The sequence below is a fragment of the Anomaloglossus baeobatrachus genome, chromosome 6 (assembly GCF_048569485.1).
Source record: "Anomaloglossus baeobatrachus isolate aAnoBae1 chromosome 6, aAnoBae1.hap1, whole genome shotgun sequence".
NCBI lineage: Eukaryota > Metazoa > Chordata > Amphibia > Anura > Aromobatidae > Anomaloglossus > Anomaloglossus baeobatrachus.
Window position 1 is genome coordinate 247,685,713 of NC_134358.1, and position 16,448 is coordinate 247,702,160.

The following is a 16,448-nucleotide window of genomic DNA, read 5'->3' on the forward strand; positions in this document are numbered from 1 at the left end:
GAAGTGTACCGTAGAAAACGTACTTAAGTGTTGTGCCTGCCATATAACTGATCACGTTGTGCTGAAAGAACTGCGCCTAATGTTCAGTAAAAGATTGTTGTTGAAAAGATCCAAGTCTTTGTCACTGTCTCCCCTGCGGATGGGTCCTGGTTTGATAAGTGGCCTAACAAAAGGTATGACTTGCATCCTAAAAGATGACACACCCAGTCAGGACTACCGCTACCACCAACCCCTTTGTTCTGTGAGGAGGGCTGGGGCGCAGGCAACTGGAGGGAACCCCTCGGCCATAGCCACCTTTACACTGGCTGCAGTGGTGACATCACATCGATACAACAGAAGCCAATCAGTGAGCTCAGGGCTATGAGCAGGGTGCTTTGTATGGGCTGACCTCAGTGATTGGTTGCTGTGCTGTTAGTAAAGTTCCCTATGTTTGTAATTAAACAAATTGGGCAACGGGGTCCAGGATTTTCTGAAATGGTCTGATAGCAGATAATATAGATACATTTGTGAAATATTACTCTGGAAGAACTAAACCAATACTAATTTTGTGTTTGCAGGTTAACAGTGACATTATATATTCCAAGGTAATGAAAGATGGAACAAAAGAGGTTCAGTATATTGACAAAACGCACGTGGGACAGAAATTATTAACCAAAGCAATAGGAGGAAATGGAGCACTTGACATAACTGACCTTTACAAGTTTTCAGAAGGTGATTATGATTACACATTTTCAGAACTTTTCACAAGGTGATATCCGATTACTGTGAACATGTTATGACTGTTCAATGCATTTCTAGCAATCTGGAGACGCCCTTTTACTTGTATTTGATTTTGAAGATATTAATTTTCACTTTCTGGAATGTAAATGAAATATCTTATCAGTGGTTAGAACCGTCTTGGTCTATAGTTGCCATGTACATCCTCCTTTAAAGGTGACCCGAAGACAGTTTGCATGTATTGTCTTATTGATAGTTGCTAATTATATTTACCATATGTGTCCTAGTCACTAGAGATATGTCTAGTTTGGGTCAATATATGTTCTATATTCTCTCTATTAATTAAAATCACGCTATTATTTGATAGCCTCTAGCCCGATCCCAGCAGCCGGCAACAGATGTCATTGTGACATTCAGACTAGCGTTTCCCTACAGAGGCATAGAAGAGTAAGGCACTGAGATGCTGCCCAACATTGATTACAAAGTATAACTGAGTACTAACTGCAGAATTTTACATGTTACTATTGTCACGGGCGGGAGGCGCAGATCACGGCAGGGGGGCTACTCAAGACGCTTGGATCCAGGGCTCGTGCAGCAGCCCGTCGCCCACAACGTAGTAAAGGGGTTATTTACAAGGGAGAGTTAGTCAGTGACGCCACCCGTGGGTTGCAGTGATAGTTGGTGACACCGCCGCTGCCTTGGTAAGGGGCACCCGGGGCTGATGGAGTGGGGCAGCAGGATGGTATCCCCTCCACAGGTAGGAGAGGTGTTTTCCCAGGGCCCAGGTGTAGGTGGAGTGGAATGCTGGTGTTGCGGGCGGGGGCCGCTGCCTCCTCTCTCTCGGGGGCCTGCTTGGATCCGAGTTCGTTGCTACGGCTCGAGTGGTGACCGGACCCGGGCTCTCACGGCCACCCGTCCTCACAACCGTCAGAAAGGGGATATTTACAGGGGAGTTGTTGTGTCTGTGGCGCCACCCGTGGGTTGCGGTGAGGGATGATGGCACCACCGCTGCCTGGTGATGGGGCGCCCGGGGCTGATGGAGCGGGACAGCAAGGTGGGATTCCCTCCACGGGTAGGGGAGGTGTAGTCCCGGGGCCTGAGGATGGAACATGGGAGTGATGGCTGCAGGAGGTGGCGCGCCGGACTGGACCGGGGGACAATGGTGTACTCACAGTTCAGTAATTTCACACAAGTCCAGTGGTAAACCAAGTTGCCAGTGACCGGCTGCCTTAGGAGGGTGCATTCGGGTCCCGCACCCAGGTTAATGAACAGGTATCCCTTCCTCCTGCACGTTGTGTTTGTCTTTCCTTCTGGACGACTTTGCATGGAATGGAGAAGTCCACTCCCGGTTCTGTGTGTATTGGGAGCTGTGGCCCGCGAAAGCCGACCCTTGGGATTTCACTGGGTTCTGACGGACACCCTATCCCTCGCGTTGGGCTTCCATTTCGCTGTATCTGGGCAGTTAATGGGACAAAGTCTGGAACCTTGTCCCCGGCTGGTAAATTGGAGAGGGGCTTGCAACCATCCTTGCCCTAGGGTCCAGGCACCCTGACTGTACATGGCCTCCGGACCGGATTCCCGCTGTTGGTATCGGCGGGCTACAACCTTGCCCCGGTCCACTTTAGGTCTCCCGCAACTGGATCTCCGTCGACTGTGGCCCTGCTCACTGTTTGCCACCTAGCTAGCTAAGTAGTCCAAGGGCTACGACCCCTGACTACACTGCTGTCAGCTCTCCACACTACAACTTCTCTGCACTTCAAAGCCTGAACTTGATCTACTGTGTTCCTAGAAATAAAAAAGTAACAAGAATATATAAAACATTGTAAGATCATTCCATCCCTTACGGGAGGCACATTACTTGAATGTTGCAGTAAATGAAAATATGTATCTACATTTCCCATTTTCACCCGCCACCCAAAACACCTGAACCCACCCTCAGTGCCACCGTTAATCCCAAGTGCACATCATTTTGGGTTCCTGGGGGCACTTGCAAGGTATGGGTAAAGTCCCTCATCCACCAGTCTACCCCAAGAGTTCCATAGTCCGGGAACCCTTGGCCTGGAGGTTAGCCACCGGTTTTGTTAGTGACTGGGCCTCGGCCGACTCTACCGCAAGCCCTTCCTCCAACCAACCTCTCCAGAGGGGCCGCCTCCTGGCGGTGGGGTAACAACAAAGTAGATGGGGGTTATTTACAAGACCCAAGAAAGCTTTTGGGGCGGCTTTGCAAGTTCATAAGCCATGGTCCATTGTTTAAACTTTAAAACAGGGGGTAAACATTAAACTGTATAAGGGTAGCCAGAATCCGCTACCTACTCTCGAGTGGCAATTTCTTTTCTCTGCCAGTCCTGAAGCCATGGTCCATAAACAACAGGGGAAAAGCTGGGTTAAAACAGGGAAAGGTGGTAGCCGGGTTCCGCTACCTGTTACTACTTCTTCTCATAAAGGTGAAGGTGGGAGGCGAGGCATGGCTCCTCATTGACCACTACCCACTTCTTGACATCAAGGGCAAATCACCCTCGCTCTCCACAGTGGCTGGTGTAGCTGACCATGTCTCCGGGTTCCAGATTCCGATCTGGATGGCCGGTTGGTAGATGAGGGGCTACATCTCTCCGGGACACAAATATCTCGGCCTCCAGTCCTGGCTCGTAAATTAACCCCCACCCTTTTTGGGGGTCAAAATGGCGGACTTGTCCTCGGTAGGTCGGGCCCCTGACCCGGAAGGTAGCCTGCCGGAGACAGTCCTTTTCCCGGTAGGTTCGGGCAATCACATCCGCCTTTTTCTTTTCCCGGGCAGCTATTTCTCTGCGGAGCTGCTGCTGCTGCTGCCGTTCCCAGTATGGGGCACTGTTCCCGTGCTCCTCCTCCTGCTGAGGAGCCAGGCCCACTCGGATGCCCTCAGCACCGGCTACAACCGGCCTCGCAGGTTGCCGTGGGCCCCATCGATCAGTGGCCTGCTCCTCTTCCCTGCAGGAACACTCCAGCTGCTCCTCAGCTGGGGCGGGGTGCTTGGGAGCTGTTGGTGCTGCAGATGGGGTACAAACAAGGATGGGTGCTGCCTCTGTAGCGGCTGAACTCAGGGCCTGGACTGACGTCTTCAACGTTGCGGTCAGGCTCGGGGCCGGGACGGACATCACGTGCGGCGCAGCCTGGCTCGGGGCCGGGTCTGATGTCATTAGCGGTGCTGGAGCTATGGTAACGGTAAGGCCTGAGAACCCAGTGACTGGGTCCTCCCCCGCAGATGGTATGTGTTCTGCTGCCACGGAGTGAGGCAACGGGTTGGTTGGGACGTTGGCTGCGGACACAGATGACGAGGGACACGACGTGGCAGACGAGAGCAAACTGGACCCCTCAGCCGGGCAGGCCGGTTCCTGGGGAACGTGGGGGCGTGGGTCTTTGCTTACCCTCTTCTCTGAGGCCATCTCCACTTCGCGTGCCCGGACAGCTGCAGCCAGGCCCTTCATCTCCGACGTCCACTTTGCCAGCATGATGTGGGCTTGGGCCTGGATCCTCCGGCACATCTTCTCTGTCCGCTCCTTGATCCAATCAGCAGTTCTGGGAACGGGGCTCCCCGGGCGCTGCCTGCCAGGTTGCTGTGACATCTCGCTGTGTTGGTGTTCAGTAACGGATTTCTGCAGAGTCCTGGCGTCCCTGCACTTTATCAGCTCTGATGACATGCCACTCCCTCACCTTCCCCCTTGGTTTTGAACAGCAATCTCCAGCTGCGTTCACAGGAAGTGGGCGGAGCTCCAACTCGCGCTCTTTTTGGGGATGAAGATGGTGAGGTTGTTGTTTTTTGGCACCAAATTGGTGGGCAAGATGGCGGCAGGCCGAAAATTTCAGCGTTTCACAGGTCAACAGTCCAGAAAAGGCGCACTTCACCCAGGTTAGTGGATGGGGTAAGTATCCTGTTCGTGACGCCAAGATTTGTCGTGGGCGGGGGCCGCAGACCACGGCAGGGGGGCTACTCGGGACGCTCGGATCCAGGGTCGTGGCTGTGGCTCGAGTGGCAGCCGGATCTGGGGCTCGTGCAGCAGCCCGTCGCCCACAACGTAGTAAAGGGGTTATTTACAGGGGAGAGTTTGTCAGTGACGCCACCCGTGGGTTGCGGTGATAGTTGGTGACACCGCTGCTGCCTTGGTATGGGGCACCCGGGGTTGATGGAGCGGGGCAGCAGGATGGTATCCCCTTCACGGATAGGGGAGGTGTTGTCCCGGGGCCCAGGTGTAGGTGGAGTGGAATGCTGGGACACAGTCTGCAGGCTGGACTGGATGATACCGGTGTACTCACTGTTTTTGAATAAATCACACAGAGTCCAGATAGTAAACCAAGTGCCGGATACCAGTAGCTTCCGGAGGGGTGTGCTCGGGTCCCACACACTGGTGAACAGAGCAGGGGCCCTTCCTCCTGCACTTTAGTTTGGTGTCTCGTGTGTTGACTAATCCGCATGAAACGGGAAAATTCCACTCCCGGTGTCTTTGCTGTGGGAGCTGTGGCCCGCGAGATCTGACCCTTGGGATTTTTGCAGGCACTTGCAGACGCCCTATCCCCCTCGTTGGGCTTCCGTCTTGCTCTATCTGGGCTTCTAGTGGGACAAGACTTGGAATCTTGTCCCCTGCTGGCTAATTGACAAGGTGCTTGCAGCTGTCCTCGCCCTAGAGTCCAGGTACCCCGACTGTGCACGGCCTCCAGACCAGATTCCCGCTGTCGGCACCAGCGGGCTACAACCCTGCCCCGGTCCACTTAAGGTCTCCCGCGACCGAATCTCCATCGTCTTTGGCCTTGCTTTGCCGTCTGCCATCTAGTTAGCTCAGGTAGTCTGGTAGTCCGGGAGCTACAACTCCCGACTACCACTTCACTCCTCTCACTTCCACTGTCAGCACTAGACTAACTGTCTTGTCTCTGTGTTCCTTCCCCTTGACACCTCAGGACCCCTAGGTGGGCGTCACCATCTGCCTGGCGCCACCCACTGGTGTGTCCCTATTGTCCTGGGGGTGTGACTAGGCTTTTGTGGCTGGTGTTTGTACCTGCCTGTGGGGTTGTGTTGGTGTTACGCCCCGGCAAAACCAGGTAGTCACACACTAGGCCCCCGCATAACACCATCCCTCACCTAGGTTACATACAGCCGACCTGAAACCCTAGTAACCTCCCTCAGGGCAAGACAGGCACACCAGTAGGTGGGACCAGGCAGTTAGGGAACGCCCACCTAGGGGTCTAGACAGCCCGGGAGGGAAAACAAGCAGTTCAGTTCAAGTCAGGAGATTAAGCTTGTAGTTCAACTGGAGAGGAGTGTGGGCTGGAGCTAGGTGTATCTCCAGCGGAGGAGAAGATCAAGTTGGACGGTGCCAGGGTCGGAGCCCTGGTACCTTGGCTTGGTGGCAGACGGTGGTCTCCGTCAGCAGGAGATGGGAAGATGGCTCGGCAGATCCGAGGAGGACTGGAGCAGGGTTGGAGCCCGCCGGTACCGACACCGGAGACCCGACCGGAAACCGTGCACAGAGGGGATACTCTGACCCTGAAGCCAGGACCAGGACCAACGGCCTAGCTAATTAACCGATTGAGGGCAAGATTATAGGTCCTGGCTCAACCTAAGTCCCAAAAAGTAGACAATCACCCACAGAGAGGGATAGGGCCACCGCCAGGGCCTGTAGATCCCATGGGTCAGCATAAGACGGGCACGGCTCCTCAGGCACATGGAAAGCCGGGAGTGGACTCCCGTGTTCCATATCGGGAAGTCTAAAAACACAACCACAACTAGTGCAGAGGAGAAGACGGCGACCATCAGCCCGGGTGGTGGACCAGAGTACAACTGGCCGCGGCGGCCGGCCACCAGCACCTTGGTTTACCAAAAGACTCATGTGATTAATTTAATTGTGAGTAACCAGACATCCCCTGGTCCTTCCGGGCACGCAAGCCCCTGCAATCGCCATACCCTGCTCAGAGACACTGGGCCCCGTGGCAACCATCCCTACCCACGGAGGGGTAAACATCAGGCTGCCATACCATCGTCACCGGGCTCCCCAACAGCAGCGGTGGTATCCCACATTACCACACACTGTGGGTGGCGTCACGAACTTTCTAAGCCCTCTGTACAGTCCTCGCTTTATTGAGTGGCCGCACGACCCCGGGTCCGGAGACCCCTCGAGCCACTGTGGATCTGGATCCGAGCAGCCCGGCTGCTGGCACGGGGGCGGCACATTGCTAGGCTAAGGAGGAGGGAATCCTGCACCAGGAGAGGGGTGCAATCTTCTGTGACAACCTGATTTTGTCAGGGCGTCACACTATGACCTAACTGAAGCATGTTATTATTAGATATGAGCGGATCCCTGGAAGTTCAGTCCGGCAAGTTCAAGTGGACTTTAGACAAAATTCTGTTCTGGACCCAGACTTGACCTGAATCTCATTGGAATTTACTAGACAGTTTGTGTTTCTCGGTGAGCCTACATTATTCCCCGCACAAGTCAGCTGATCTTATCAGCCATCATGTGCAATTAACTAATCTCCTATCCACCCGTGCCTGTTAACTACTTAAGCTGGTGTCACACATAACGACAATGACGTCGCTGCTGCGTCACCATATTCTGTGACGTAGCAACGACCTCAACAGCGACGTCGCTGTGTGTGACACATAACAACGATCAGACCCCTGCTGCGAAATCGTTGCTCGCTCCTGAATGTTCAGGTCATTTTTTGATCGCTGCTATCCCGCTGCGCCATGCTGATAAGCTGATAATCCTTGTGTTTGACACCGCAGCAGTGACGATCGCTACGCTACGCTACGTCTGAAACCACACAACGACCGTCGACGTCGCTATGATCGCTGCTCCGTCGCTGCTTTATATAACATGTTTGACAGCTTACTAACGATCATCTATGGTCGCTGCTACGTCACAGAATATGGTGACGTAGCAGCGACGTCGTTGTCGTTATGTGTGACACCAGCTTAAGTTCATACTCTGACAGTGTGTCTAACACACACCGGAGGGGATTGCGCCATTCCCCACTACCATTGGCGGCCTCATGACGTGATCACGGGATGCTGATGGGTTGCTATCACAGCCAGTTGACCCCTGACATCAGCTGACCTCTGTCGCTGTCATGACAAAGTTCCTGTGAATGCCAGCAGCGCCGCCATTCACAGATCATCAGCATTTCTGCTGTTCAGAGGAATACTGGACTATCGCTCTTAACAGTACAAGTGATCAGACGGTGCAGGGTTCAAGCCCCCTAAGGGGACAAATAAAATCAATAAAAATGTAAATGAAAAGTTTTAAAAATATTATAAAAAGAAAACCCAGAAACATAAAAGTTCAAATCACCCCACTTTTGCCCATTGAAAATCAATAAAAAACACTCATACACATATTTGGTATCACTGCATTCAGAAGTACCCAATCTATCAAAATATAAAATCAATTAATTTGATTGGTAAAGGGCGTATAGATAAACAAATTAAAACGACATAATTATGTTTTTTTTGGTCGTCGCAACAGTGCACTAAAATGCAATAACAGGTTATCAAAACATCGCATCTACACAAAAATGGGGAATTGGAAACATCAGCCCAAAACACAAAAAAGAAGCCCCCACATAGCACCAAATCTCAAAAAATGAGAACGCTACGGGGTCTGGGAAAATGGCGACAAAAGACCAATTCTTTTTTTTTTTTACAAATATGTTTGTTATCTACGAACTCAAAATGACCTGGGAAATCGTATTGCCAGGTCAGTTTTACCATATAGTGAATATGGTAAATAAAAAATACAATTGTGGAATTGCACTTTTTTTTTTCTTTTTTTTTCTTTTTTTTTTTTTTTAAATTTCACTGCAGTTGGAATTTTTTCCCCTGTTTTCCAGTACAATATGGGGCAGAATGAATGGTGTCAATCAAAAGTACAACTTATCCCACAGAAAACAAGCCCTCATATGGCTATATTGACGGAAAAACAAAAAGTTATGGCTCTTGGAAGAAGGGGAGGAAAAAATGAAAAATAGAAGGGGCTAAAATCCGCCTTTGCTCATCTCTAGTTATAATGAATACTGATAAGTGGACCCGTGGATGTTCGGGTTCACCAAGTTTGGCCAGACTTTAGTTAAAAGTTTGAAAACATAGAAGATCAGCTCACCCACATCAACGGAGGATGTCACAGCCTGTTCACGGAGTCACCCTTTTGGTTCGGTTCTCGAATTTGACCTCAAACTTGACCCCAGACCCCATGAAAGTCAAATAAGACCCGAACTTTAGTGCTGTAAAATGGCAGTAAAATGATCATAATAAGGGCTAAGGGGCTGAAGAAGAAAGCAAAATAGAGGCAACTGCCCCGCAAATTTGTGGATATGGAATAAATAAAAAAAAAATGACGTGTGCTCCTGCCTATTTGTGATAACAAGTAAAACAGACAACTGCAGGCTCAAACTCTCAGCTGTCAGTTTTACCTTGGCTGGTTATCAAAAATAGAGGGGATCCCACTCCGTTTTTTAAAATGATTTAATTAAATCAATAAATAAATAAATTAATAATGTATAAATAAATAAATAAATGCAACCTTTCAATAAACTTTGTTAAAATACGAACAACACCTGAACACCTTTACAGTTCGGGTTCGCTCATCCCTAATGTTGACCTTCATGTAAAATTTAAATATATACTGTAGGCTATAAGGATCTGCAGACATACATAAATAACAATCTCTACCCTTCCCAACTGCAGCTTGACATATCCAACATAGTGGAAAATGACATGACACTTGAATGACAGACGGATTGTCACATGGAAGCTTTAACAAACATGTCATGGTGGTGATGGGATCTGTTCAGACTACAGATTATGACACTCTGCCTGATAACCTTTCTGATATGTGTGATCAACACAGGCAGAGTCAGGTGTTGAACAACAGATTGGTAGTTCATAGGCAGGCTAGCAAGAGTTAATCTCTGCTGGTAAGCTTGAGAGTCTCCTTTTATCACATGTTGTGGGGAAGCCAATCACATCTGCTCCCCTCCTTTATGTGCTAACTAGATCCATCCTTCTATGCCAGCTGTAGTTTATATAAGCTGGTCTTGTGAGGTGTTGCGATCTGGACTAACTGGTGGTTGTAGTACTTGTTGCTGTTTGCAGTTGTGGAGTTGGACGCTTGTTGTCTTTTTGTTGCTACATTCCTGCTCTTGCTTTTCTCCTGAGTGTCTCATTGTTTGTTCCTCTGTGTTTGCAGTGTGTCAGAGTTTTGGTTTTCTCCTGTCCCTGGTGGGAGGGGGAATCAGAAAAGGTCTGGTCAGGAGCATAGTCAGGCATCTTCACCATTAGGGGTAACCCTGATGTTAGGGATAGCCTACAGACCCCTAGCATGAGAGACAGCATAGGAGCCCCTGTCCTTCACTTTCCTACAGTCACATCGTCATATGGACATCAAGACAAGACAAAATAATCCATGATTTTCTATTCTGATTCATTGGCTGTCAACATTTATTATTCTACATATTGTCGTGTTGACATTGAATTTCAACATCTCTTCATCTGTTCCCATAATGTCCTTATATTATTATGAGAAGAGATGCATACTAGTGGCTGCTCTTCCCAAGCTTCTTTTGGTTATTCTGACAAGCACTACTTACGTTCTAATAAAAATGGATGTCACAGAGTGCCCATCCTTCACATAGGAAGGGAGGCCCATCTATCATACATTATTACCATACTTGCCAACTTTTCAGAACTCCCATCAGGAATATCTGTGCCCCCAAACAGTAATGACTCTACTTATTTCCCCATATAGTAAAGTCCTTCATTTGTGCCCCCACACGTTAATGACCAAATTAGGCTATGTGTGCACACTGCGTTTTTTTGACGCTGTGTTTTTGTGCGTTTTTGGCCACATAGTAATTTCCTCTGTTTGTGCCCCCACATAATAATGACCTAAAAAAAAACAAAAAAATGATCTGCAGTGTAAGTTGGTACACACGCATGTTATAAGTGCATGTTCACACTGGCCATGAGACAAAGAAAACCCAAAATTAGAATAATACGGACATATACCCTGCTGTAACTAAATAAAAGCATAATGTATATAAATAAATAAATATAGGGTACTTAGTAAACACTGTTTTTGATCAAAAAAGCATAAAGCTATCCCACTGAGACAAGGTGTACCCAAATTGAGACGCTACCTAACACTCTCTAATATTAAAACCTTACCTTGTGTCAACAGACATTAATTTGAATAAGGACAGAGAATGTCTGGGTCCCGACTATAGGCACACAGCCATGGGATGCAATGGATGAATTCCTCAGCTCATTTGCAAAGGGGGCAGCACCCTATTTGTACTGAGTACAAGACACTAGATAATAACAAAAAAAAAAAAGAGCCGGAGAGTGAGTTGGTACACATGCATGTTATAAGCGCATGTTCACACTGGCCATGAGACAAAGAAAACCCAAAATAAGAATAATATGAACATATACCCTGCTAGGTAAGTTTTTTCCAGCTCATTTGAAAAGGGGGCCACACTCTATTTGTACTGAGTACAAGACACTAGCACTAGCCTCTCACTAGCGCTAGGCCCACCATTGTTAAAGTGTCCCCCGGTATACCCCTTATTTGTGACTCGCCCCAGGGCTATGGGGTACTCGGTCCCGGGCCGTATATTTACGTGGACAGTTCACTGGGTGGCTGTTGCCTGGTTCCGTGACCCTAGGGGTCAATTTTAAAAGGGGCGATTTACAAGGATTATAATAAAGTTTTATCGTGACGTCACTTGCAGGTTGCGGCTAGATAGATGGAGCCGCCGCTGCACAGTCTCTCACCGCTGGGGCTAATGGTAACGGCAGCCTGGATGTTGGGCCCTCCGCAAGTATGGTCAGGGCTCCAGGGGGTGGGTGATGGAGTTAGGCATGGAAAGAAGGTAGGACACACAAGGGATTGCAGTGTAACTGGTTTTCTTTACTCACAGCGGTTGGATGGCTAGTACCCAGAGGAAGGCTGGTCCTCACTACTGGCCCCCTTAGTCCCAATGCCAGTTTGGTGACCTAATGGCTTCTTTCCCCTGCACCTTTCTCTAGTTGGTGGGTCCCCGTGGCTTGGAGCGTCTGGGGGTCCCCTTCTGGTAGTCTCTTAGTCTTTAGTCCGTACGGCGGACAGTTTGAACCCTGTGAGGTCGGTGTTCTGTTCCGGTCCATGGTTCTCCCGTTACTGCTGGTGCTCCCATACTCTATGGTCAGTGAGGTCCTGAATGGTCCCCTCACCGTGCAGATTTTATCGAGTCTGCCTGGAGCGTTTGCCTAACCTAGGGCTCTGTACCCCGTCGGTGCTATGGTTCCGAGAGTACTCCAATGTATTCCTTTGGCAACCACACGCCTGCACCTGACAAGTCACTGCTACACACTCCCGTCAGTAAGAAAACAAAAAACAAGTATAGCGGACCTCATATTAATAGTAGTATACATGAACCCCATGGAATACATACAATAACTTGTAAAGAATAGGCGGTATTTACCATGTTTACAAGTAAAGCTACTGTACCACAATTGTGAAAAAAGTATGCACTTTTTATTAATACAAAAATACAGGTATTAGAATCACATGTGATAAACAGTAATTTGACATACATGATTAAAAACCAATTAGATGAGACAGAAGGAGAAAAGAGGTCCCAAGGAGGGAGACAGACTGCCCTTTAACCTAAAAAAGGGAAGAGAACAATATCTCTAGATACTAAGGGGTTTTAGAAGAGTAAACCATACAAATTCGTGGTATATCCCCTAGACTAATACAATCATGGAGTGCCTATACATTGGAGCAGTAACCACCAGGATAAGGTCTAAATCAGGGCCCATATAATGCATAACATGATCTCAACCAGTGTGTCACCCAGGGATAGGGGGTACTCAGATCCGGGCCAAGGGGTCACTTCTGAGGGTATCACGGTGGCGTGACCCGGTCTGTTATCCCAGGCAGCACAACAAAAAGGTGATTATATACAGGGGAGATTTTGGTAGTCTATGTTCCGTGACGCCACCCACGGGTTGTGGTGAAGATGGACACCACCGCTGCAGTTATGGGGGTACCCGGGGGCCGATGGTGATGCAGCAAGATGTTAACCCCTCCGTGGGTAGGGATGGTGGCCCCGGGACCCATTGGTCTTTGTACTGCAGGGAGATGGACAGCCGTCTGAGAGCTGCATGCCCGGTTGGACCGGTTGATGTTGTTACTCACAGTTCGCTTTGCAAGAAAACTCACACAGAGTCAGGGATTAACCAGAAATTGCCGGTGTCCGTAGCCTTTGGTACGGAGGGTGTTCGGATCCCACACCCGGTACAGCAGGGCCCTTTCTCTCTCTGTCCACTACTATAGGAAGCCTCCTCAAGTTTTTTTTTTCATAAGCAGCAGCTCTACCTCTGAGCCACTGCCCATATTGTAAACCATGGGAAGATTTGGTATCTTAACCTCTATAGTGCAGTAGACAAAGCAGAAGCACATTATTTAGCTGCAAAGATTGATGGATGGATGATAGAGGGATATATATGTATACATGACATAATAGATACATACAGTGCCTACAAGTAGTATTCAACCCCCTGCAGATTTAGCAGGTTTGATAAGATGCAAATAAGTTAGAGTCTGCAAACTTCAAACAAGAGCAGGATTTATTAACAGATGCATAAATCTTACAAACCAACAAGTTATGTTGCTCAGTTAAATTTTAATAAATTTTCAACATAAAAGTGTGGGTCAATTATTATTCAACCCCTAGGTTTAATATTTTGTGGAATAACCCTTGTTTGCAATTACAGCTAATAATCGTCTTTTATAAGACCTGATCAGGCCGGCACAGGTCTCTGGAGTTATCATGGCCCACTCCTCCATGCAGATCTTCTCCAAGTTATCTAGGTTCTTTGGGTGTCTCATGTGGACTTTAATCTTGAGCTCCTTCCACAAGTTTTCAATTGGGTTAAGGTCAGGTGACTGACTAGGCCACTGCAACACCTTGATTTTTTCCCTCTTGAACCAGGCCTTGGTTTTCTTAGCTGTGTGCTTTGGGTCGTTGTCTTGTTGGAAGATGAAATGACGACCCATCTTAAGATCCTTGATGGAGGAGCGGAGGTTCTTGGCCAAAATCTCCAGGTAGGCCGTGCTATCCATCTTCCCATGGATGCGGACCAGATGGCCAAGCCCCTTGGCTGAGAAACAGCCACACAGCATGATGCTGCCACCACCATGCTTGACTGTAGGGATGGTATTCTTGGGGTCATATGCAGTGCCATCCAGTCTCCAAACGTCACGTGTGTGGTTGGCACCAAAGATCTCGATCTTGGTCTCATCAGATCAGAGAACCTTGAACCAGTCTGTCTCAGAGTCCTCCAAGTGATCATGAGCAAACTGTAGACGAGCCTTGACATGACGCTTTGAAAGTAAAGGTACCTTACGGGCTCGTCTGGAACGGAGACCATTGCGGTGGAGTACGTTACCTATGGTATTGACTGAAACCAATGTCCCCACTGCCATGAGATCTTCCCGGAGCTCCTTCCTTGTTGTCCTTGGGTTAGCCTTGACTCTTCGGACAAGCCTGGCCTCGGCACGGGTGGAAACTTTCAAAGGCTGTCCAGGCCATGGAAGGCTAACAGTAGTTCCATAAGCCTTCCACTTCCGGATGATGCTCCCAACAGTGGAGACAGGTAGGCCCAACTCCTTGGAAAGGGTTTTGTACCCCTTGCCAGCCTTGTGACCCTCCACGATCTTGTCTCTGATGGCCTTGGAATGCTCCTTTGTCTTTCCCATATTGACCAAGTATGAGTGCTGTTCACAAGTTTGGGGAGGGTCTTAATTAGTCAGAAAAGGCTGGAAAAAGAGATAATTAATCCAAACATGTGAAGCTCATTGTTCTTTGTGCCTGAAATACTTCTTAATACTTTAGGGGAACCAAACAGAATCCTGGTGGTTTGAGGGGTTGAATAATAAATGACCCTTTGAATAAACTTTTCACAATTTAAAAAAAAAAAAAAAAAGAAATAACATTCTTTTTTGCTGCAGTGCATTTCACACTTCCAGGCTGATCTACAGTCCAAATGTCACAATGCCAAGTTAATTCCGAATGTGTAAACCTGCTAAATCTGCAGGGGGTTGAATACTACTTGTAGGCACTGTACATGATAGATAAATAGATAGACATATGGATAGATACATGATAGATATATAATAGATAGATACATGGATAGATAGATAGACAGACAGACAGACAGACAGACAGACAGACAGATAGATAGATACATGGATAGATAGATAGATACATGGATAGGTAGATAGATAGATAGATAGATAGATAGATAGATAGATAGATAGATAGATACATGGATAGGTAGATAGATGGATAGATAGATAGATAGATAGATAGATAGATAGATGGATAGATAGATAGATACATGGATAGATACATGGATAGATAGATACATGGATAGATAGATAGATAGATAGATAGATAGATAGATAGATAGATAGATAGATAGATACATGGATAGATAGCTAGATACATGGATAGATACATGGATAGATAGATACATGGATGGATAGATAGATAGATAGATACATGGATAGATAGATAGATAGATAGATACATGGATAGATAGATAGATAGATACATGGATAGATAGATAGATAGATACATGGATAGATAGATAGATAGATAGATAGATACATGGATAGATAGATAGATAGATAGATAGATAGATAGATAGATAGATAGATAGATAGATAGATAGATAGATACATGGATAGATATATAGATAAATACATGGATAGATAGATAAATAGATAGATACATGGATAGATAGATAAATAGATAGATACATGGATAGATAGATAAATAGATAGATACATGGATAGATAGATAGATAGATAGATAGATAGATACATGGATAGATAGATAGATAGATCGATAGATAGATAGACAGACAGATAGATACATGGATAGACAGACAGACAGACAGATAGATAGATAGATAGATAGATAGATACTGCATCTCTTTGTAGGTGAAGGAGTCAGATTCATTTGTACCCATAAAACTACTATAAAGAAATGTGGAAAAAATACAAAACTACAAAATAAAATTTGTATTTTTACCAACTTGGATTTGAACCAGCAACTTTCAAACATGTCTCTAGCAGCCTCATGGCTTTCCTAGCTGCTCAAGCTGGTGAGCCACTAGGAATTGATGGAATAGACAGAGGATTTTATATGAATAAACCTACAATGCAGCCTCTTACACAGCAGATTACACAGGACACAGCTCCATTGTACAGAGCAGCGTCTCTGTGTCCTTTATTCTAGAGGCAGAGGAAACGAGATTTTTTTTTTCTTTTAATAAAATTACTAAAAATAACAAAAAAATAGAATAATTGTAATTTTATTGCACTTTTTTCTAAATTAATAAACATCACAAATCAGCAAATAACATGGACATATTTGGTGTCCCTGTAATCGTAACGACCCGAAACAACGCAGCGATCAGATTATTGATGGGGATCGGTAAATGGCTGGAAAAAATGGCGCAATTTATTATTTTTCTTTATTAAAACCCATAAAAAATGTAATAAAAATGTATCACTGAGGCCATGTTCACACGTATCAGAAATGCTGCATTTTTTCTGCAGGTGTCCAGGCCATGAGCGCAATAACAATCTCCTCTGATTATTGCGTGTCTGCGGTATTATTTATGCATTGTCCCTTATTTGATACATGTTTGGTGC

The 16,448-nt window shown here is 47.1% G+C and overlaps 1 protein-coding gene across 1 annotated transcript in view; it reads left to right on the plus strand.

The window, feature by feature from the left end:
• F13A1 (coagulation factor XIII A chain) overlaps positions 1-16,448 on the plus strand; it is a 252,196-nt gene that overhangs the window by 164,488 nt on the left and 71,260 nt on the right. Inside the window, exon 11 of the mRNA XM_075316465.1 lies at positions 558-711. Within this exon, the coding sequence (XP_075172580.1) occupies positions 558-711 (154 nt within the window). The remainder of the gene's footprint in view (positions 1-557; positions 712-16,448) is intronic.